This window comes from Drosophila busckii, chromosome 2L (genome assembly GCF_011750605.1).
Source record: "Drosophila busckii strain San Diego stock center, stock number 13000-0081.31 chromosome 2L, ASM1175060v1, whole genome shotgun sequence".
NCBI lineage: Eukaryota > Metazoa > Arthropoda > Insecta > Diptera > Drosophilidae > Drosophila > Drosophila busckii.
This window is the reverse complement of record NC_046604.1, coordinates 6024861-6048629: the sequence shown is the minus strand read 5'-3', so window position 1 is coordinate 6048629 and position 23769 is coordinate 6024861. Positions and strand designations below refer to the sequence as shown.

The 23769-nt window shown below is 40.3% G+C and overlaps 4 protein-coding genes across 4 annotated transcripts; 1 reads left to right on the top strand and 3 right to left on the bottom strand.

Annotated features, from left to right (window-relative positions):
- Positions 1 to 169: 169 nt before the first annotated feature.
- LOC108607708 (methionine aminopeptidase 2) lies at positions 170 to 1832 on the bottom strand. The gene is made up of 3 exons (XM_017998708.2): positions 1635 to 1832; positions 723 to 1544; positions 170 to 667 (listed from the first exon to the last, which is right to left on the bottom strand). The coding sequence occupies exons 1-3, from the start codon at positions 1747 to 1749 to the stop codon at positions 240 to 242; spliced, it is 1365 nt and encodes a 454-aa protein (XP_017854197.2). The 5' UTR covers positions 1750 to 1832; the 3' UTR covers positions 170 to 239.
- A 329-nt stretch (positions 1833 to 2161) lies between these two features.
- Positions 2162 to 2854, top strand: LOC108607712 (transcription initiation factor TFIID subunit 11). The gene is made up of 2 exons (XM_017998713.2): positions 2162 to 2437; positions 2491 to 2854. Exons 1-2 carry the CDS (start codon positions 2211 to 2213, stop codon positions 2810 to 2812), a joined length of 549 nt encoding a protein of 182 aa, XP_017854202.2. The 5' UTR covers positions 2162 to 2210; the 3' UTR covers positions 2813 to 2854.
- On the bottom strand, positions 2855 to 5417 carry LOC108607707 (zinc finger and BTB domain-containing protein 41). Its single transcript, XM_017998707.2, has 4 exons — positions 5206 to 5417; positions 4956 to 5145; positions 3418 to 4898; positions 2855 to 3355 (listed from the first exon to the last, which is right to left on the bottom strand). The coding sequence occupies exons 1-4, from the start codon at positions 5308 to 5310 to the stop codon at positions 2909 to 2911; spliced, it is 2223 nt and encodes a 740-aa protein (XP_017854196.2). The 5' UTR covers positions 5311 to 5417; the 3' UTR covers positions 2855 to 2908.
- Positions 5418 to 6015: 598 nt separating this feature from the next.
- Positions 6016 to 7404, bottom strand: LOC108607709 (lipase 3). Its single transcript, XM_033294069.1, has 2 exons — positions 6652 to 7404; positions 6016 to 6598 (listed from the first exon to the last, which is right to left on the bottom strand). Exons 1-2 carry the CDS (start codon positions 7402 to 7404, stop codon positions 6194 to 6196), a joined length of 1158 nt encoding a protein of 385 aa, XP_033149960.1. The 3' UTR covers positions 6016 to 6193.
- Between the last annotated feature and the right edge of the window lie 16365 nt (positions 7405 to 23769).

Sequence of the window (23769 nt, the reverse complement as noted above, 5' to 3'; positions counted from 1 at the left end):
TATGCAGCTTGCAACACACGACAGCTGAGCGCAATTGAGAGCGAGATAGCTTATCCCGCTAAGCCACGGCTTAGGGGCGTTTATATTTCCAATGTGTTTGTTTATATTGTGCGCAGCTTATATTCAATAAATAGCTTGAGCTTGTATATAAAATATAAACTGCAGTGTGTATATATGTATAATGCATTGCTACAAATGTTATGCCAAATTAATTGTAACAATTCAGTTTGTTTTTAACTTTAGTAATCGTCGCCACGCGAGACCACCTCCTTGCAAGTGGGTCGCAAAATGATTGTATGCTCGTATTGGGCAGTGTAGCAGCCCTTAATGTCGCACAGTGGTGGATATGCCTCCACAATACCCTTGTCGCACAGATCCTTCAAAGCCATCTGGTACTTGGTGGCGCCAGCGCGATCCAGCCAACGCTTGCAGAAGGCCAAAGTGCCAAAGTTTTTGTTAATGGTGCCCAGCAGCTGTTTGGATGACTGCAGGCGCAACGGCACAAATGGTAAATCAAAGTTCTTCATGTAATGCGAACAGTCCATGTCATCGTGCACCAGACCACGGCCAGTCGAGCCGAAAGTCTCAATGGCATAGAATTCATCCTCCTCCATGCGTGTGGATTCGCCGCCCTTGACAATGGGCACAGTCTTGCCAGCATGAATACCTAAGAATTGAATTTTGAGTACATTTTCCTATGTAAATTCCAAGCAATTTCTTACGGTACGGGCTAATGGAGTGTCCGTTTAGATTGCGTATAGCCTTGATGGGATACGTCTTGCCATCTAGCTCAATTTCATAGGACTCCATCACTTCCTGAATGGCTGAGCCAATATCGCATAGACGCACATCAATGCCCGCCTCCTTAATACCAGTATTGGTGGCCTCCTTGACGGCCTGCAACAGCTTGTCGTACTTATTGTTGAACGTCAGAGTAAATGCGCAATCAATAATGCGTCCCTTGATGTGTGTGCCAAAGTCAATCTTGCACACATCATCGTATTGTAGCACCGTAGTATCACCAGCATTGGGTGTGTAATGGGCAGCACAGTGATTCAACGAGCAGCCTGTGGGGAAGGCCAAGCCGGCGTCGAGGCCATTTTCGCCAATCAGACGGCGTGCAGTGCTCTCAAGCTCCTCGCATATCTGTATCATGCTCATGCCAGGCTTAATGTAGTTCTGCATATACTGGCGCGTCTGGCGATGTGCCTCGGCTGCCTGGCGTAGCTCTTGATAAATATCATTGTTCATGCGATCCAGCGCACGCTTCTCCTCAGATGTAAGGCGATCTTTGGCCGTGCGATCGTCAGTCATATCCTTAGGCGTTGGATGCTCCATAATTTGACCCTCAGGATAGGGGCCATTGGAGAAAAGCTCCGAAATGGGTATAGTAGGTGGATTTGTCTGACCACCGGCTTTTTTTCCCTTATTGTTCTTCTTCTTGCCAGCCGGCTGTGCAGCAGCCGCTGGGGCCTTTTTCTCAGCCTCGCCATTTGTGCTCTCCTCAGGTACGCCCCCTTCGGCAACTAACTTTGCGGCGGCCTCTGTGTTTTTGCATGCAAGAATTGCGCATGTGAAATAAATACATGTGCATGTGAATATATATATAAGCTTGCAAATTGCGGGTCACTAACCTTGTCGCAACTTCTTGTTGTTTGGCTTGGGCTTCTTCAGCTTCTTTGCATCATCGCCGCTGGCTGCTACTTCAGCCGCAACAGCCTCAACATTTAAATCTTCTACTCCAGACATGATATTTCCAAAATTTGTGAAATACTTTTGCTACTACAAAGCAACTGCGTTGAAAAGGAAAGCACGAGGCCTAGAGTTGTCGCCTGTAGATTAGTGAATCACTAAATAAAGCAACATCGATGCATCAACCATCGATGTTTGTTCGATATTTCCCGATGTTGAGGGCTGCATTGATGTTATACAAAATATCAGTCTAATTTCTCTGTAAAACTGCTTCTTTCATAATATTTAAATTTTGAATTCAAATAGTTATACTCCATATGGTGCATAAATCAAAATATCACCTCTAATGGGTAACCAGAAACTTAAGCAATCCACAGCAGTAATCGAACCGTTCAGAATAAGTTCAATTGAACTATTCAGCCCGATTATTGCTCATTCTTGATATCGATTTTCTCACCAAACAGAGCTGCCAGATAAAATAATTTTTAGACTGCAGTTTATTTGTTTATATTTGTAAAATGGACGAAATACTGGACGATCTTAAGTTTTTCAACACAACTACTGATAGTCGCAAAGACAGCGAGACTTCGGACACAGCAGAGGGCACCGCCAACGATACGGAGACTGATACCGATGCCAAAGACAAGAAAAGCAATACGGAAGGTGATGGTGATGGTGCGGAGCCTTGCCCAAAAAAAATAAAAACCAAAAAGGAGCTGGAGGAAGAGGAGCGGGAGCGTATGCAGTAAGTATAGTACGTCTCTATAATAAGTGCATATGATATCAAATTCTTTGCAGAGTACTGGTGTCCAACTTTACGGAAGAGCAGCTTGACCGCTATGAAATGTATAGACGCTCGGCGTTTCCCAAGGCGGCTGTGAAGCGACTAATGCAAACCATAACTGGTTGCTCGGTGTCACAGAACGTGGTAATAGCCATGTCTGGCATAGCAAAAGTGTTTGTGGGCGAGGTGGTGGAGGAGGCTCTCGATGTAATGGAAACGCAAGGTGAATCAGGTGCACTGCAGCCCAAGTTTATACGCGAAGCTGTGCGCAAACTAAGAAGCAAAGGACGTATGCCCATAGGACGTTTCCAACCTCCTTATTTTAGATTAAACTAATTTAGAGTTAGCTAGGCTTAAGTAGACATTTTTAAAAATAAATCTTTTCAATATACAAAAGCGTCTTTATTCATAGTGTACTTAAAGAGAACTAAACTAATGTTGCTGACGTGCCTGCGCCTGCACCTGAGCTTGCATGGTCTGTAGCATAATGTGCGGCACTAGCTGCGATGCGGTGTAGTTAAGCGGCACGGTGGCCATCGGAGCAATGCCATCTGAGGGAAAGTTGAGCTCCTGTGCCATTGGCATATCCCGATCAATTACATCCTGTGCAATTAGTGTCTTGGTTTCCTCATATTCCATGCCGGCCTCTGGCTTGGCGCCCATCAAGAGCTTGCCACGCTGAACGCCCATATACTGTGTAGCCTTGGCATTCAATGGGAGCTGGCCACAAGTGTCAGCATGCACCTTCCGATGCGCCTGAAGATTGGAGATGCAAGTGAAGCGCTTGCCGCAATTATTGCACAGGAAACGCTTGATGCCTGTGTGCACAGTCATGTGAGTGAGCAGACTTTCGCGATAGGGGTACTCCTTGGGACAGAGCTATAAAAAGAATTCCAGATTAAATATATTCGGCTGCACTGCATCCACAGCTGGTTACTTACATGACACTTGTAGGGTTTATAGTCAGTGTGGCGTGTCTTTAGATGCGACTTGTATTGCGCCTTCACCTTGAAGGTTTTGCCACATTTGTCGCACTGATAGGGCGTCTCAGATTGATGCAGCAGCATGTGCGTCTTTAATATGCCCGCAGTGGACAGACGCTTGAAGCAGACAGTGCACTCGTACAAAGGCATGCGTCCGCACTCAGAGCGCACATGATCCGAGAGTGAAGTGCGTCCGGTAAACTTTTTGCCGCACTTGTCGCAAATCAGATTCCTGGGCAGATTCCTAGGTTCCTTCTTGGAGTGATAGTTCTTTTCGTGATTTTTGAGACTGTCGTGACCGGTCATGTACTTGTCGCACTTTTCGCAATACAACAGCTCCTTGTGTTCCTGTTGGGCATGCTGTGTGGCTTGCTCCTTGCTGGCGAAGAACTGATTGCAGTAGCAAGGACATTTGAATATCAGATTGCCATCCTTGCCATGCACCTTCATGTGCGTTTCCAGACGTTTCTCCACCAAATAAATTTTGGAGCAAATTTTGCACTTAAACACTTCATCGTCCAGCTTCGCATGTGCATCCGCATCCTTGAATAGCTCCTTGATGTCCAGCTCGCTGAGCTTGTGATCATCTCGCAGATGCTTCTCATAGGGCTTGCGTATGTGATAGATTTTAACGCAGTGTGGACATTTCCAGGACTTTTCCATTTTGTTAATCATCTTCAATCGCTCCGTTAGCTCCTTCTTGGTGATTTTAGCAACACGCTTTGGTCCACTCTCATGATTACTTGTGCCTGCAGTGCCACGTTTACGATACTTGCGCTTTACAGTGTTTATTTTGGATTTTTTCTTCAAATCTTCTTGCTCCTCCTCATAGTCGTCATCGTCGTCGTCGTCGTCATCGTCATCATCATCATCATCGTCATCATCGTCGTCTTCATCTAAGCCATTATGCTCTGTTTCCCGAAACGCCAACACATCCTCCTCCTGCTGCTCACCGCCAGTCGGCTTGCCCATGGGCACTGCTGCTATTTCATCCAGTATGCCACTCGTGGCGTGCTCCACTTTTAAGTTCTCATACGGTTTTAGGCTCTCATCCGAATTGAGCAGTACGTCCAGCAGCTTGTCTTTTTCATTGCTGTAGATATCCAGACCAGCTGCTTCCGCTTTGACAAATAAACTGGCATCCTGATACTCAAAGTCTGGATCTAGAGTCTCCTCTTTGACTTTGGCTGGCGTTGGCAGCTTGAACTGTCCTGCATCCGTCTCATCTTCGCTGTTGTTGGGCTCAAAGTCGGGATACTCTTCGGCAGAATCGCTGAGCTCCTGGCTACTAACGATTTCCTGCTTAAGGCGTGGCGCTGGTGTCTTTAGTCTAGTGGCCAGTGGCATATCATCATCGCTGTCATCTGCAGCATGCGCCACACACTTTTTGGGGCGTCCACGTTTCTTTTTGCCTGTGGCAGGCTCTATAGGAACAGGCACTGTAAAAATTAAAAGCATAAGTAACAGTTTTAAAACTTAAAATCAGTAAAGCGTACAACTTTTTTTCTTTTTGGACTCCTCTTCCAGACGTCCGCAGCTATCTGGACGCTTGCGCTGATGCTTAATCAAGCTGGATTGGCAGGTGAAGCGCATAGCACAACATTTGCACTCCACAGGTAATGCTTTCAAGTGCTCGGAATGATGCGTTTGGCTGCTTTCGCGATCTGCAAAGCCCTTGCCACAGATCTAAAAAGCAATCCCATTGAGTTAGCTTCTTCTTTTAAGCATTTACTCGTTGCTACTCACCTCGCATTTAAAGGGCAACTCACTGTTAGCCAGTCCCACATTAAACTTGCGGTCTTGATGCTGTTCCTCAATATGGGCGTCGAGTTCAGCCTTCGTATTGAACATCACTTGGTCTCCTACGCATAGCTGACAGGTAAAAGCCGCATGTGTGCTCTTTATATGATCCTTCAGCAAATGCTCATGGCAGTAGTGGGCATCACAGTAACGGCATTGAAAGCCACCCGGCGGTTCGTGTTTCTTCACATGTTTCACATAGCCAGCCAGCGAGACTAATGCCTTGTTGCAGACGGGACAGTGTAGCTTGGGCACACCATCTGTTGTGATCTCAACAAGCTGTTTCTGTCCTGTTTGGGAAGCTACAAAAATGTATGTAGTTAATTCCTTTTTCACTTGCTCTGGCCAATCCCTTAAGGGCTACGAGTGGTGGGGGTAGGCCAAAAAGGCTCCTTAGCTATGCTTACCCATTTCACTTGATTTTATAATGTGCACTGACTACATATGTATGTCTATTCACTGTCTGTTTATCCAAAACAGCCGAAATGTTTAATATTTGTGTTATTTTTGCATTTGTTGTTGTTCAAGCAGCACTGCGAAAAAATTCGTGTCAGCCTGTAAAATAGGGTTGTTTATAAAATAACCAACTATCGATTAGGCACTCGGCGTAACTATGCGATAGTTTACGCATCAGGCAACGTTTCATATCGCTGCCATAGTGTGATAATTTGTAAAGACATTTATCGATATAAATATTTAGTAACATATACCGCCAGTTTGAATTTATTTTTTAAATATTTTTTATTAAAAGCGTTTTTTTACTTGCGTACTAGCGTTTCACAAACCTTTCGCAGCTTAATAGTATTTAATCGTAATTATATGTATATATCACGCACAAGCTCATATCTAACTAGAATTATTTACAGATATAAAATATTTACAGTACACTGCATTCAATTTGGCTAAGCTTTAAAGTTTGACGGCCCTAAACTAATTACAAACTCATGCCTGTTACGTGTTCCTTGTCATATTTGTGCATTATTTCAATTATTCTATTATTTATCACTTCTTTTACATTAATTGACCACAAAAAGTCATAATGGTTCCAGTCTTTGTAGGGTACGCGATATAGATTTGCACACGGCAGTTGCGTAGCCAAATATTCCACATCCTCCACTGCTGACATATAATCATTCTCACTATAATACATATGCACACAGCTATTGATGTTGCCAACATTGTACGAAGGCGGCGTGGACTGCTGATAGATGAGCTCATTCTGCTCCTTGCCATGATCGTACTGACGAAAATCACCCGAAGTATACAGCTGGAGATAGTGAATGATTTGCGTAGTGGAAGCGCCCGCTGGGTGTGTTTCACAAACATCGGTCAAGAGTGTCTAAAAACATTTAATTAGCATGACCAGTATTATAAGAACTTGAGCACACTTACATGATTCAAATGCCGTGTGCCCCAGCCGCCTATGAAGTCCAACAGTCCCGAACAGAGAAACTTCAGCATAGATGCTTCAGAGCAGAAATGCTCACACATAAGCTTCTGGACGCTGGTAATAGGCAGCAGCTCCATGCTGCCCAGCACCCAGCTCAAGAACGAAGGCGAGCCCAAAAAGATGCCGCCCAGCTTAGACAGAATAAAGGAATGATTGCGCATGTAGGCAATGGGCGCCAGCAGATGCACAGAGCGCACCTTCTCGTTGTACCAAGGCAGCGAGGACATTAAAACAAAGTATGTGGTAGTGCCCTGGGAATGTGCCACAAAATGCAGCGAGCTGGCGTTGCTCACAGATAGCGCATAGTCCAGCATGGCAGCCAGATCATAGACGCCTATCTCATGCCAGCTAAACCGCCAGAAATCCGTAGTATCCGGATGTATGTGCTTGTGCTGGCGTGAATAGGTATTACCTCTGGCATTGCCCAGCCAGACATCATAGCCCGCATCGGCAAACATATAGGCTAGCGACGTCTCTGGACCATTGATGATCCAATCGTCCGAGGCACAGAGTATGCCATGTTGAAGAAACACCACAGGCTTCTCTGCAATGGACGCGTTGAGCTGCTGCAGCTTGGGTGAAGTGGGTATGCGATAAATGGTGAGTATATAATCGTCGGAGGTGTGCACTGTATGCTCCTCCACTGGATAATTGTGGTTTGAAATGAGATTGGCCTGCAAATAAAAAATATACATTAGTATTAAATGCTAAGTAATTGTTAAGCTAATTACTTGTCAGCAAGTGTCAACAGCTATAATTATATCATAACAATATGTGAGTTCAAATCTGTCACTTAAGTTGCTTTATAATTATTTTAGTCTGTTTACGAGTTCCCAAGAATTATATTTAGATTTAAAACCAAAAATAAAATAGTACGCTCAACTCTTTACATATGCGCTGCCTCTATTTTCATTTCTTTGCTAATATATAGTTAAATAAAAAAACATAAGAAAAATATCGCTCACATGCTCAGATAATGCTCAACACAAAGGCTATATCGCCACCAACACCACCAGCAATGACAACAACAATAACAACAACTAACTAACAGGCAAAGTCCAAGCACAAGTAACGCGTCATGTTCGAAACTTTGGAATCAGCGCCAAGCGACGTGTGCTATACGTCAAAAGGGGCGTGGCCTAACTTTATTGCTGTTTCGGCAAAAGTGTCAGGTGGGGCTGCTGATCTATCATTCACTAATAGTTACTTTATGTTCTTTACTGAAGAGTTGAGTGTGCTTATCAGCAATAGAGCTTGGTGGGCCCAGCAGCTGTTGATCGGGTGATCGTTGGCCCATATACTGATATGCTCAGTGTATATATGTTTATATTTATTTGGCAGAACTTGTGCTTAAGTAGCTTGTGTATATATATTTGGATGACGCGAATAACGCGGGCGTGCGGAAGCGATTTATGGAGCATATATACATATATGCAATAGTTATTATTGTTATTGTTGCAAAAAAAAAGCGCGTGTTTAATAAACTTCTTTTGCAAGATAACAATACTGCCAATTTTGAGCAACCTTCAGAAGTTATCAACAGGTTGTAGTTTGTACTAAAAGCGATAAGCGTGGCAAGCTACACGTATCATGTGTATCTATATCTAATAGATATTGACGATAGATAGTTTTGATATGCATGACAGCATCGTCAATTCCTTATTATTTATTATTAAGTTTGCAAACATTTATTATTCAGCCAGTTACTTTTCGAATTTTGAAACATTACGAAATTTATTAGCATTAGATTTGCAGTCGCTTCTTTGTTCGTCATTGTTTGCAAAGAGAAATTAAGTTTATTTGTTTATAGCACTCATTAAATATATATTTTTGATTCGTATCTAAGAGTTTATTGCTTGTGGGAACTTTTTTGTTTTGTTTTATTCTACTGCCGTACTAAAGTCCGAAACTTAAATGAGTGAGTAGCTTGCATATATCTAATCATAAAGTTAATAATTTATAGACAGGAACAATTGCAGCTGCTTTAAGTAGTAAACGGATGTTATTTTCAATAGCTTGGCAACGCAAGTGTTTGCTGTCAAAATCAAAATTTCAACATTCAGTTGTTACAAAAGCGCAGCAGTTAAAAAAAAATCCTTGAAATAACAAGTATACCACTGTTGCGTAGGTATTGCTAATGATTACCTAAGCTATGCTTTAATTTAAGCAATTTAGTCTGAAACTTGCCAAAGCACTACCGTTACTGTTATGTCCAGCCACCGGTTGATTGTCCGCTTAAGCAGCAACAGCAATGCAGACGCCACGAACAGCATTGCCAACCATTTTGGTTGGCCACTTGGTCGTCATGTTGTGTTGTTGTTGTGTTGTTGTTGCCTCGTCGTTGCAACATAGTTTGCAATGAGTTTTGATAGTTGCAGCTTGCTTGAAGACTGACCCAGTTGTTTGCCAGAAACGCAAAATTACAGTACAAATTGCAAAACTGTTTATAAAATAATTATTTTTTTTTTGAGTTCTTATCAAAAATAAAATTTAATGTTAGAAATAAAACTTGTTTGCTGCGATTTCACTTACGTTTTTTTTTTTATTTGTTTACACAATTGTTTAAGCGTTTCGCACGCTGATAGGTTTGGCTCTTGTAACACTTGGGGTTCCTCAATGACTGGTATCGCTCAATGGCGCACAGCTGATACAGCTATAGACTATATATAGCGCTTAATCAGCGCGCACTTCAACTGATCTCTATATAGTAATATTGATTTAAATTATGCGTAATTTACAACCGCACTCCTTGGCACTTGGCCGCTTTACAACTGCAAACTGGCTTAGGCTCATCGAGTGTACAGAAATTTATGCATATAGGCTGATATAGAATGCTAATTGTCGCATTAGACTCGCAATTTCGCAGTTGCACATCAAATTATGGAAGGCCCTTTAAAACTGATTAGAATTTACGGCAATGGAATGTGACGTCAATGCTGCAAGCAAGTATATATACTACTTAGTTTAGTTAGAGTCGAAAAATCAAATTACTGAAATCATATGTTGTGAATTGAATGAAACATATACAATATATTTTTAAATATTACATGCTATAAAAGGGTGATTGATCGTTATGACAGATATTGTTGTTTCAGTATTAGCGCTGACTCAGTCTATTAATTAATATTTGTTTAATATTATATATAAACAGCTCATTGATCTCACTGATTTAATTTAATGATGTGTTGATTGGTAACAGTTATGTATTTCATTTAAGCCACAGTACAAGAAAATTACGAACAGTTTAATAAAGACTTTTATGCAATAAATAAACGCCGACATTTCCGTACTGCATTGGAATAAATATATTGTTATAGATTTTCAGCGCGCTTATGTTCTTTCTTCGCAAATTAAGCCCAATTCAATTAAAAGTGCGAAAATTTCTCCACGCCACAAATCGTGTTAAGTCAATTGAGTCAACGAAAGTTGACACAAACTTATCAAGCTATTAATTAATAGTTAAAATGTTGCTTGCCAAGAGTGTGCAGAGAGATCAATAAACTATAGATTTAATAAATTTTGTTTTACGCGCGTGCTCACAAAACTTGTTGATCTGATGATCACTGGACGAGCGACCACAACAATCTTTGCTTATTTGGCGAGCCCGCTTGGCATTGACTTGCAAAATATAAAAACAACGACAACAATATACAAGCAAATGCAAACAAATCACAATTTCTACATTATATACAAGGTCGTTTGGTCTTTTATGGTCACGTTCAACATTAAAATTCCCAATTGTACTTTGAATTGTGAATTGTTGAATGAAAACATTTAATTAGCACTCACTTTAAGGTTTGAGAACAAAATCAAAATTATGCTGTAAGCAGCGGCGGCAACATAAGTATATTTTATTTAATTGAAATTTATATTTATAAAAATCTTAATTTATTTTTAGCGCGTTTCGCCGCGTGCTGCGAGTGACAAACTAAAACTAGCTTAGGCAAGTGAATGCGAACGGTTAAGCAGAGCGGGTAAAGAGCTTTTGTGCCGAAAGCTTTAGCCGGTCGGTCGGTCGGTCGATCGATGTGATCATAACACGATCGGCGAACAGCTGTTCGCTTTGCTTTTCTTCGTAGCTTCTAGAATTGTTTGTAAACAAAAAGTTGCTCAACGTGCGATAATGCAAATATTTTTAGTGCTGTAATAACTCTCTCTCTCTCTCTCCTCTCATCATCTGTTTGCTACTCTCTGTATTTTGCATGCCAAGCTTTGCTTTCGGTAAAAACTGTTACAACAGGTCAAGTTCAAGCCAAGCTCTTAACCGGTTTACTTGACGTTTTTTCCATTCGACTGACTGCCTGTCTAGCGCTCATCTTTAAGCTGAAATTAAAATTTGTTTTTGTTTTTGTTTTTCTTTGCCAATTTCAGGGTTATTTGCATAATTCCAACGTTTATATGCTGACAAATTTTGTTAAAGTACGCGCAAATAAGCTCGCAATTGTAGCGTCTAAAATTAAGACATTTTAAAGTTGCCTAATGCGTTTAATATTGCAACTCGCCCTGGCATGCGTATTAAACTAAAGTAGTTTTGTTTAGAGCTAGCTAAAGGTTGGCGTTGAAGTCCAATTGACTGGCTTTTGTAGAGTGTTGTAATTTCTAATGCGAGGGCGGACACATAAGTTATTCACTTAATGGCTTTGTTTACCTTAATGTATGAATAATAATGGAATTTATTTCGATGATATGTAAATGCAAGATTGAATTGATGTTGAACAGCTTTAACTTTTATATTCAACTTTTCGCTGCACAAATTTTGAAATATAAATATTTTTTATTCAAATTTTTCCAGTACATATTGTACATATTGTGTTCTAAATAATTAAAGAAAGTCATAAAATGAAAAAAATGCATAAGACAAAATTATATATATTTAGTTTAAAATTATTCTTTTGAAGCTTTCAAAGTTTATTTGCATATAAACCAGTTATACACTTTTTATTAAAACTTATAAATGGAAAGGCTTAAGTCAAACTTAAGCTGAAAACTTGACCAATATTCTTTTGAAGCTTTCAAAGTTTATTTGCATATAAACCAGTTTAAATCGCATGTTTTTTAGTATTTGAAATATATATACATATATATGTACATTCTACTTTAGTATAAGCTTAAAATGTCAATCTAATAAGCTTAACTATGGGAAAGTGTTTTGATTTGTTGTGTGTTTCTGGTTTCTTGGGCATTAGCTTTGGAATCTAATCTAATATAATAGATTAACAATTGAGCTTCAAATATAAATTAAATTTTAAACATTTATTTTAATTAATATTTAGTACTTTCAATTCAATTGTTTTTATACACTTTGACATTTTTATTTATAATTGATTGTCTATAATATAGTTGATTGTATATAAATAAAGATTGAAGATTGTATTAGATGAGTTTTAAAGCTTCTAATATATTTTAATTAATTTTAAATACTTTTTTGTAATCATTATCATTAATATCGACTCAATAATCAACTTAAATAAATAAATGAATAAATAAAAATGATTTTTATTATGAATGAAGTATATTCTTTTGAAAATTCTATTATCTTTGTCGACTCTACTGCATTTTCTATACGACCTTACTATCCATTTTATTACCATATTATGTACAACAGCTAATAAGCCGGCTTGGCTCTTCAGTAGGGTGTGCAAAAATTGAGCCTGCAATGCGCAGCACTTAATGTTGGTCACGCAAATATGAGTAATTTGTTGTTGTTATTGTTGCTGCTGCTGCTGCTTCTGTTTGCCCACTGCACTTTATTGTGTTTATTTATTATGCAAATCAACATTAATTTTTGCTGCAACACGTGGCAGTGAAACGAAAACAACAACAACAATCACGAATCAGAGTAGCAACAGTTGCTGTTGGCGTCGCCGTTGCCGTTGCTGTTGCTGCGTTTGGGCTTTAAATTGCCTTTATTATAAATGCATAAGGCAAACAAGTAGGCAAATTTGCAGAGCGCTTACAATGAGTGAGCGAGAGAGGAAGAGAGAGAGAGAGAGAGAGTGAGAAAGTGGGTAGACTATTTGTGTATGCCGGCGGGCATGCTGGGGCTTTTGTTGAAGGACATTTTGCTGCTTTTGTGTTTAAAAATAGTCAGTTTAATAGACAATTAAGAGTGTTGCTCTCTCTCTCTCTCTCTCTCTCGTGAAGGGGCGAAGGGCAAAGGCAAATAAAGCTATCAATAGTGTGTGGCTGGGCCAAATCGCCACAAAGGCAGTTCAGTATGGCAAACGTCGTTGGTCCCTTGTCCAAGGCTCTGGTCTAAAGCACTTTGTGCAAATTGTCAACGCCGTGCGTCCTTCTACGCATAAAGGCAACAAACAGCTGTAGCATCAGCAGCAACAGCAGCAGCAGCAACAACCTCGCCCACCAGCAATGTTGGCAACAAAGGCTTCAGGTTATTGCATGCATTTTAATTAGTAGACAAGCCAAGTGGATGCAATGCATGTTGCATATTCCATTCGTATGTGTCTGTGTCTCTGTGTGTGTGTGTGAGTTGCCAATGCATCTAAAGCAGCTGCAAGTCTGCGTGGGCGTGGGTTGGAAGTTCAGTTGAGCTTGGGCGAAATCAAATTCTACATGTCGTATGCGTAATATACTCAACTATTGTTTGACTAATAAATGACTAATGCTTATGAGTTTTTCAATGCCAATAAAATTCAATTATCAAACTAAAATTGCACATGTCGTATGCGTAATATTTTCTATCAATCTTTAACTATTGTTTGGCCGTCTAAATGACAAATGCTTATGCGAATTCGATTACCAAACTATAGCTTAAAATTATGCTAATAATCCAAGCGATATGCAGACAACAAATTGTGTTCGAGGCACACGCATGTAAGGCGCATCATTAATATTATGGAAAAACGATGTAAAATGCTTGCAAGCAACAAGACAATGACATATGAACCAGAGACAAACCCAACGCAACGTGTCCAATTCGAACAACAAACAAACGTTTCCAAACACACACACACGCATATATTGTCGAATTTGCTTCAAGTGTGTGTGTGTGTTGTGTAGTCTTTTTCAATCTATCATGCTGCCCTCGCGGTTTAGCCCGCCCGCCAGTTATCCATAAGCAAGAAGTTGCCACAGCATACACTGCGCTAGTTTCTTGTATTTATTTTTAAATTGTTACGCACACACACACGCAATATAGCAGCCACACACATACAGAGAGCGAAGATGACGACGACAACGCGGCGTATGCGCCATGTGACTTGAGCTTTTGTATGCCTGCGTTTGTCTCTGTGTGTGTAAATCTGTATAACGCGCATCTGTCAAGCAAGCAACGCCCCACGCGTGTCCCCGCTGTAACCGTTACACAGTGTGTTAGTGTTTGTGTGTGTGTGCGTTTGTATGTAAATGTCCTTGAGTGCTTGACGGATGGCATTCATAAACGTCACTTCAATTACCTCCACGCGCTAACGCCGCCGCCATCGCCAAAGTTGCCGCGAACAAAAAAATAAAAATAAAAATAAAATAAATAACAACAACATTTTGTGTGTGAAGTCAGTCAGTCAAAATTAAAGCAATTTGTTGTTTTTTTTTTTGGTTTTTTTTTAATTTTTGTGGGGAGTCGCGCTTACAATGTTTTTGTTTTGTTTTATGCAGACAGAGGGCAAACTATTGAAATTCAACAACATTTAAGCACAACAAAAAAAAAGTGTGGACAAGTAAACTTTTTGAGCTAATAAAAAATACAATGTTGCGATTTGTTAGAATGTTGCACTGTTATTTTATTCAGCTGAAACTAAATGCTTAAAAAGGCTAAGACAAAAAAATTAATTAAATTAAAGATGTACTAAAATTGTATTAAAAATAAATTGCACACAGAAATTTGTTTGATATAATATAATTTATTTAATTTAGCAATTTAAATGAACTTTTTATTTATTTTTAAAAAATGGTTCAAGCTTTTTTATAAATATTTTTCAATTTAATACTTTTTGTTGTTGTTTTTTTTTTCTCTGTTACAAATTAAGCGCATTGATTTTCACTCGACACCATCAAAAAGGCAGCCGCTCACACACACACACATATATATAGTGTACTAAGCATGTTTGTGTGTATGTGTGTAGGGCTTCCTTCACTTACACTTGTCCTTACAAATTTGTCCTTTTTCTCAAATGTGAAAAGACGCATAATGTCCTTTTACTTTTATTCTGCTTTCGTTTCATTCTTTCTTTCTTTATTATTTCGTTCTACTGCTTATATATTGTTTCTTGTTGTTTTTGTTTTTGTTTTTGTGTGTGCTGCTGCTGCTTTTGGTTGACGACATTTCGCCTCGGCGATGTCACGTTACACGCCCACCGCCCACATTTGCTACTTGTAAATTATTTGCATTAGTAGCCACTTGTACTCTTGTGTGTCTGTGTGTGTGTGTGTCCCTTTGAGTGTGTGTGTGCGTTTAGTTGCGCTTGGCCTGCCCGCAGGCAGCTGACAAAACCTGCCCAAGTTTCTACATTTCACAGAGAGACTTCAACACCCACCACCCACAAATGCTCATACTATCAAAGCCTTTGGCCGCCCGTAGATTTCTCTTGCTCGGCTGCGTGTTTGTTTGTTTATATATGTATGCACATTGAAATTTTCATTTTTTGTTTTCCATTCGTTAAGATAAAAGCTTGAGCGGCTACTGAAAATACCCTAGAAACAAAAGAGAGCAGCTTAGATTATAAAAAAAGAAAAGTAATATTATATATGTATAGCAACTTTAAATTAATTTAATTATATTTTAATAAGACTTTAAACTTGTATTTGTTTATAGGGTATGCTCATTGCCAAATAGTAGAGCAGACTGTGCTTGTTTCTTTACTTTCGTTTTGTTGTTGTTGTTGTTGCCGCTGACTCGGCCTGCACTTAAATTAACTGATTGCAACATTCTATACAGCTTTTTATGCCTGCTATGTATGTATGTGTGTGCATGCGTGTGTGTGCTTGTGTGTGTGTTTTAGCCTTCTGCTGTATTTTACTCGCGTATATTTTGAGAGTTCTCCCCAGGCCCCGTACCTCAAGGGAGTTGCGCTTTAAGTGGCTAGTAAATGCGGTTTCTTTACTGTTACATCTGTATGCATGTGTGTGTGTGTGTGTGTGCGCTGCTTGTTGTGTTGCTGGCTGTCAGTGGAAACGTGCTAAACTTTTTATGCAGCGCTCTTATTGCGTGCGCTCGCATCGTGGCAAACGTGGCGTATGCGCAATGCCATGTTTTTAAGCTAAAATGCATTAAACATGGCCAACAAGGCCAGACAGCAGCTAATTGTACGTGCGTGCGTATATACTCATGTGTGTGTGTGTTTGTTTTGTTGGTGTGGCAAACCGACTTCTGGCACAGTATAATTTTCTGGAATTGTTTGTTTAAAAAATGGCAAAGATTTAAACGTGTGTCTGTGTCTGTAATTAGCCAACAAATTCAGCTGTAGCTGTATGTGTGTGTGCGTATCCTACAGTTAAATTGTCATTTGCTTTTTGTAGTGAATCGTTTGCCAGCGAATATGCAAATGAAACTCAAATGCTCTGCTTATTTTTATCTAATACAAACGCTTAAGGGATGCGTAGGCCGCTGCCGCTGCCGCCCAAGAGTGTCGGTCGAAATTACCATCAAGATAAGCAAATTATAAACATTATTGTTATGCGACGGCGTCTGATTAGGCCGTGGTAAATGCCATTTAGATAGGCTGCACGACCTTTAAGCGAGCCGAACCAGTGGAATATTAAGATTCTGAGCGTGGGCCCACTCAACGTGGCTTTATCAATTTTTATGTTTCTCAATTTAAAGACAGACGTAGAATAAAAGATTTTATTTACAAGTACAAATTCGCCTTTAATTTCTTAAATTAACTTAATTTTGCTTGCAGCTTTAAGTGACAAACGATTTTGTAATAATGCTTTCTGACTTATTCGCAATAATGTTGGATTTTGTTTAGATATTACTCAATTTGCTATATATTTCTTATTTTAACTTGGCCCTAATAAATCTCACTTAAGTAAAAGCTAAAAGCTTGCAATTGCATTAAAGAAATTTTTCTCTTATTAAAAATATGCTAAATTATTTGAATATTTTCTTGCATTGATCAAAGGCGCCATTAAATTAATTTAAAAAAAAAAACAAACACAAGGAAAAAAGTACTAAAATTAAGTTTTATATGATATTTAAATATTAAGGCTAAGCAGCACAAATTTACGTTTAAATCCCCAAAATCAAATGTGCTACTTACTGTTGCTATTTTAAATAATTTTCACATTTCAAAAATGAAATTTAATGAAAACCATATGCTGTTTATTTTTACTACTATTATTTTAACTTATTAATCTACTTTAATTACTTGTAGTTTAAATGGAAATATGAATCGATGATAATTAAGGACATTGCTTGCTTTTCTTTAAGGCTACAGCCTTAATTTACTTAGCAAACAATTTATTTCATACTTGTGTGCCTTGCTCGCTTGACTTTTTAGCCAACTCATCCAAATGGTTAGCTAGCCAAACTATAATGTAGCCGAAGGCTAAGGTCAGTGCATTTTCCGGACGCTGCTGTGTGCTTTTGCTTGTGCTTGTGCTTGTTAATCATTTTCATGCTATTAAGCTGACAACTACAGTTTTGTGGCTGTTTATAAATAAAGCCTAGCTCAAGGTATGTGGCTTTTGTTTTAATTTTAGTGTCAGTACATAAATAGTTTGGGCTTTAAGCCTAATTAAGCAGAGCTTAGCACAGAGCTCAGACTTGCTATAAATATATATTGTAAGCTAAGCGCTGGCTGGCATTAGCCAGCTGCGATTATGAGCCTTAAAAAAAATCAAAATTATAATTTACATAATCACAGGACATTGTGTGGCAAAGGCGGAAACGTAGCCAGCGCCAGTGGCAATCGTAGATCTAAAAATAAGACTTGTTGTTGTTGCTGCTGTTGCTGTTGGAGCGTAGTGGCTGCTTAACCAAAATCGGAAGTTCAACCAACCATATCGAGCTGTGTGTACTGTGCTACGGCCTCGTTACCCGCATCCGTCATAGCGCGGCACTCGCACTCCCCCCGCGCGCGTCTCTTGGCAACCCCACACAGCGATTTATCAAAGTTCATTGAAATGGCTGGCCACCCGCTTGGCCAAAAAAGTTCAACCCAACTCGAGCCAGCGTCCAAAAAAGCAGCAGCAGCAGCAGCAAGCAGGCAAAAAGTGGCAGCAAATTGTTAGCGTCCTTGAAGGGCAGAGAGCAGTGTGAGCAGTGAGTGAGGGAGCTGAAGGTGGCGGGTGGGGGTGGAGCAGTTGATGTCCTTGCCAATGACGACGTCATTCATTAAAATTTCTCGCAGCTAGTGTTATAAGTTGTGCGCATTAAACAGCATTGAGCTGTCAAGCGTGTGCTACAAGCCAAACAAATGCCATAAAAGCCAGCCACACACACACAGTCTCAGTGAGAAGTGCAAAAGTTTTTCTGCCTCAAACCTAACTGATTTATGATATACTCAAACCAACAGCAATCGCATTCATATCTACAGCCACATCCGTAGCATCCAGTCAGACGCCATGCCACGCGACGGCAACGAACAAATGAAAAGTCAATGCGCCACATTTGATTAATACTCATATTATATGCTTTATTAAGCAGCAAGCCAGAAAACAGAAGCCCGCATTTGCACAGCAGAGAGCCAGAGCCAGAGCCATAGGACTGGGTTAATAGCATGTGTGTGTTACCCTGGCATTAATTAGATCAGCAGGGTGGCAGCAACTTGGACTCCAGACTCTATAGTCTTGGCTAAATTATTTTGCCTGCTTCGCTGTAGTTTCGTTTTAATATTAATGCGCTTTAAATATAATTTTCTTACACTCAGCCTCTAGCTCGAGCATATACCCTCGCCTGCTGGCATAACAATTTTTCATTTATTTGTCTTTAGTTCCGTTTTTGCTTTTGTTTGATAACTCTTTTGTCTAACCACAGCCGTTGACTTGAGCCATTTGTTTAGCTAACTGCGTCGCTTACAAATAACTTTATCATTATCTCTTAGTTTTTTCTGTGCCAGCACTGACAAGTGCAGACAGCTACAGCTTTGACCACATGTCGTCCTAACCTTGCCACATTTCATTCACACTCACCCTCAGTTCGGTTTGCTTGCTGCGGCCCACAAATTATAATTACAAATGATATATTTTGGCGTTTTTATTAGAAGACTGTGCATAAAATAAATGATCTAAGCGACTATTAGACTTCGTTTCTATGACAAACGTGCGAAACTTTCGACCTCAGACACACACACACGCGTATGCTTGCCTTCAAAAAGTTGGTTATAATGCGTTTATTGTGCTTTTAAAACTCAAATAGTTGCTAGCGTTGCCCACTCATTATTGAAGTTGGCTAAAAGCTTTAGACTTTTGTTTTATTTCATGCATTTTGATATGCGGATTAAGTTAAGTAGTTGGGGCTATTGCATTTAAAGTGCTGTTATAATTTTTGTTGCATACTTGATGGCGCGCGTTTATATTTTTGAGTTGCGCACTTGATACATAAATTTGGCTTTAATCGCTTTTGTTTGCCAAGTTGTTAGCCTAACTATTTGTTTGTTTTAACTTTTACGAACAATTAAGTTTAATTGTTTGTTTTACAAAATAAACTTATCGTTGGCTACTTAATTGAGCGGCCGACATGCAAGCGATATAATTATAACAACATTCAAAATAAAATACAGCATTTATTATTTATATGCAGTGCAGAGCACTCTTAGCATAAACTCGCCCAAGCAATTGCGATTGTAACTCGAATAGTTAAGATAGCGAGCACTATAGATAAATCTTATAAGCATTCGATATGATAATGCAAGTGTATGCGCGTTTCGTGGCATTAACCAGGCCACATTGTATGCTGCTTGGCTTGTGTTTCTATAAATATTTGATAGGGCAAACTGGGAGGCTATCAATGGAGTATGGAGTGGGAGGCGGAGGGGTAGGCGGCGTGTGTTGGGGGTGGTGACAAAAAGGCATTTGGGCCGGGTCCACGAAGTCGCATTGTTGTGCGTAGAAATATCTGAGCTATGCGGCGTACCGAACCGGGCATAATCAAAATACAATTGTGTGAGGATGTGTCCCAGTATGCGTGTGTGTATGTATGTGTGTGTGTGTGCTGTAACGCGTGCTTCAATTTATTTATTTTTGCCTTTTACTTTCTTTTTTGGTTTTGCTGTTTGTTTGGGAGCAAACTCTACCTGTGTCTGCGCTCTTTGAAAGTTTGCCATAAACTGGAAAGCCGCAAGAGAGAGAGAGAGAGAGAGAGAGAGCGCAAAAGCAAGAGCGTGAGTGAGAGAGAGCGCGCCGCCTGCTGCAGACAGCGCGTAGTTGAGGCTAATATTAAAGCATGCAAAATGCAAGAATAATAAATTAATTAATTATAAATTGGAACAAGTAGGCGTAGACTCAGCTACGCTATATGTGAGTGGGCCGGGCGGAAAGGGGGCGAGTCCTTATAGCGGGGCAATGTGACCAACCTGAGCAAATGTTAAGCACTGGCAATGGGGACTGGAAAGCGCTCGCTGCTCGCTGCACGCTCGTGTGGCAAGCTCGTCGTTTTGCGTGGTGCCTTCCATTGGCTGTAGGCCCCTAAATCGTGACTTGGGCCACACAGGACCCAAAACGTTTTCGTGCGCTGCGCTGACAACATCCTCGCAGAACCAAATAGCGGACGGTGCGTTCAAACCAAACCAACAAGAAACTCAGAACTTGCTTTGCCAGCAATTTGTGCTTGTGTCTGTGTGTGTGTGTGTTTGCAGAAACTTTTAATCGTGTATTGCTACAGAGCATGTGCGAGTGTGTGCGTGTGCTTAAGAGGTGTTGAAAATTGATTGCAATTTAAAAAGCCAGCCCAAAAATAAAATCGAAAGAAATGCCAATCAAAAATACTTTAAAGCGTAGCATAAAATCAAAGCGCAGCTCTTGCAATGAAAAGCGAAATTGAAAACTCTGTGTGTGTGTGTGTGTGTGTGTGTTGCTAAATTGAAAGCAAAGCCAATTTTATATAATCAAGCAATAAAAAAGGCACAGCGCTGCCAGCGTATGTGGTGTGTTGTCTATGTGTGTGTGTCGAGTGCAGAAATGTTAATGACATTGTATGCTTGTGTTTGTGTATGCGTGTATGTATTTGCATGTATGTGTATGCGTGTCTTCTCGTGCCTTCAGGCCTTTCATAAAGAGGTCAAAACGTTGCTTACGTTTTTCTTTTTTTTTTGCGCTACGGCTTTGCCAAGCCGTGCAAAACTTTTACGTTCGAAATTCTTATTTTTCTTTTTTTTCGTACCTCTGTCCATGCTAGAAAATTTAACAGTCGACCCGCAATTGGCAAGCAGTGGCAACTCAGGCGACGCCCCGCTCTAGAATTAAATTCTTTGTAGCTCTGCTTGCAAAATTAATAATTAGAACTTTCTCTAGCTATGCTCAACACACACAAATGCAGTTAGAGCTAAGGCGAATTTAATTTGCTTTTGCTATTTGTGGATTTAATTAAAATTAAAATTATTTGCAGTTAGTTGGAAACAAAGTGCAGAGCACTTTAATTGTAATTGTAAACTTGTTTGCGATTATTCAGAGCTTTTTAATGCACTCCTAAAAGCAGGCAATGCGTTTTGTTTTTGCGAATGCTGCATTCTCGGAAAATCTCAAACACTTTGTGTAAATACTATGAATGTAAATATGTGATATGAACTATTTCCATGAATTGGCATTCCGGTATTTAATGCTGTTAGCAATTTCTCAGAAGTATCATTCCATTCTCATATGGCTTTGTTGATTTAATGGTTTCTGGCTATCAAGATTGCATGAAGCTTGCAGCTCTTGAGGCCAAGCTCGCAGCTGCTGCCAAAAACAAAAGTTTTAATCAATTTAATGTGCAATTATGTAAAGTCGAAACAGCTTAAGCTGCCTAGCAGCGTTGAAAATGTTACGCAATTTAGCTGCAAAAATGCTACGCAGCCTCAAATACGCATAAAATACCATAATTAATAATAATGCCCCACAGAAGAAGAGAAGCCAGACCCAAAAACAAAAAAAAAACACACACACACACACAAAAAAAAGAATGTTGTTGGCTAAGCTCTGTGGCCTAGGCTCTTGGCTGTAGGTGCGTAGATCTAAAAATACTACGAGGGGAAAAAAGCTAATGGCAAAAAGTGCGAGTCGCAAACCCAAACACACACAACACACACATACACAGAGCTAGAACTAAGTGGGTGGTGGGGGGCAAGGATAGGAACATTAGCGGTAGCTACTCAAAGCATAACAATGAAACGTAACCGCACATAGAGCCCAGAGACAGCCACAAGCAGCTACATAAAAAAACTCACACACACACACACACACACAGGCACGGAAAGAGAAAGAGAGCGAAAGCAAGAGAGTGAGAGTGAGCGCAGTGTGAGTGAGAAAATGTGTGTTACCTACTAAACTAAATGAAAGTAAAAATTGTAAGCGTAAGCTAAAACAACAAACAACAAACACACACAATGACAGCAAAAGAAGCAGCAGCAGCCTCAGTCCGCAGTCGGCAGTCGGCAGCGACGCAGCGCAGGCAAAAACAAAGCGATAAGCACACTGAGATAAGCGTCAGCGTGTAAAAACTACAACTACACAACAACAACAACAACAACAGTGAGAGAGGGCGAGAGTGTGAGAGCGGCAAGGCAAAAGAGCGAGTGAATGCATAAAAGAGAGTGCGAGAGCGCGAGCGAATGCGAGCTTAGGCGTCGTAGCTTTAACTTTGAAGCCTTACTAACTTTAACTTCTGTTTGTTTGCTCTTTGACAGATTTTTAACAGCGTGCAAAGCAAGTTCAATGTAAACGCAAACATGTAAACAATAGCGACGCATGCGCAGCAGCAACAGCAACCACGACGGCAACAACAACAACAGCAGCAGCAGCAGTAGCTGAGCTCAATCTCTCTCTCTGCTATAAAACTGGATGACAACGAAGCTGCTGCTAACGAAGAAGAAGACGAAGACGACGACGACGACGACGGCGACGACGTGGACTAAGCTTCCAGCTGGGGACCTGTTTATACTTCCAATTGTGGGGCCTGCAGCACTCGGTCATCGTTGCTGGCAGTGCCAACAACAATTGTCCTGCTACTACGGCTAGTCCTAGTAAACTGGCAAAACTCAGGGAAAATTTCCACATCTCACACACACCAACACACACACACACACACGTACGCACACACACAGACACACATCACAGACAGACAAAGTAAAACGCGTACTAACTTCAGATGGCCTGGCCAGAAGGCAACACTAACTACAGCAGCAGCAGCAGCAGCAACGCAATGTTGCCAGCAACCTCGAGAGCAATCGCAGCAGCAGCAGCAGCAGCAATAGCATTGCCTGTTTAGTGTGCCGCGTATGTGTGTGTGTTTATAATTGTTATTTATGTATAATAAGTGTATATAAAAAAAAGCTTTGTGTGTGATATTGCAACAACAACAATGAGCGAAAGTTGTGCGCGCGCGAGAAAACTTTAAACGAGACGCCGCGTGGTCAAAAGTTTTAGTAACTAACCAAAAAAAATAATTAAGAAAAAAAAACATAAACAACGATAACAAACGGTTTTGTAATAGCAACAAAAAGAGAGCAACCACAACAACATCCAACGGGTCCAATGTTGCAGCTAACAACATGCAGCAAACAACAATGGCAGCAGCAGCAACAACAACAACAACAACAACAAAAACTACAGCAACAGCAACTAGCAATGCAGCAGCAACAGCAATTGCTGCTGGTACAACAACAACAACAAGCAGCAGCAGCAGCTAAGATTGCAAGTGTTTACAATAAGAGCAAGAGTAGCAGCAACATGCACTTGAACAACATGTTGTCGGTGCAACGCTGCCAGCAACATGCCGACAGCACAAATACAACAGCAACAGCGACAACAACAACAACGATAGATTTCAATAGTCGACGGCGACGCGGGCGTCTACGACTTGCACACAAATGTTGCCAATTAGTGCCAGCAACATATGAAAATGTTGCTTATACACAACAACAACAACAGAAACATAAAAAAACACAAGCATACCATGCAAGCAAGCT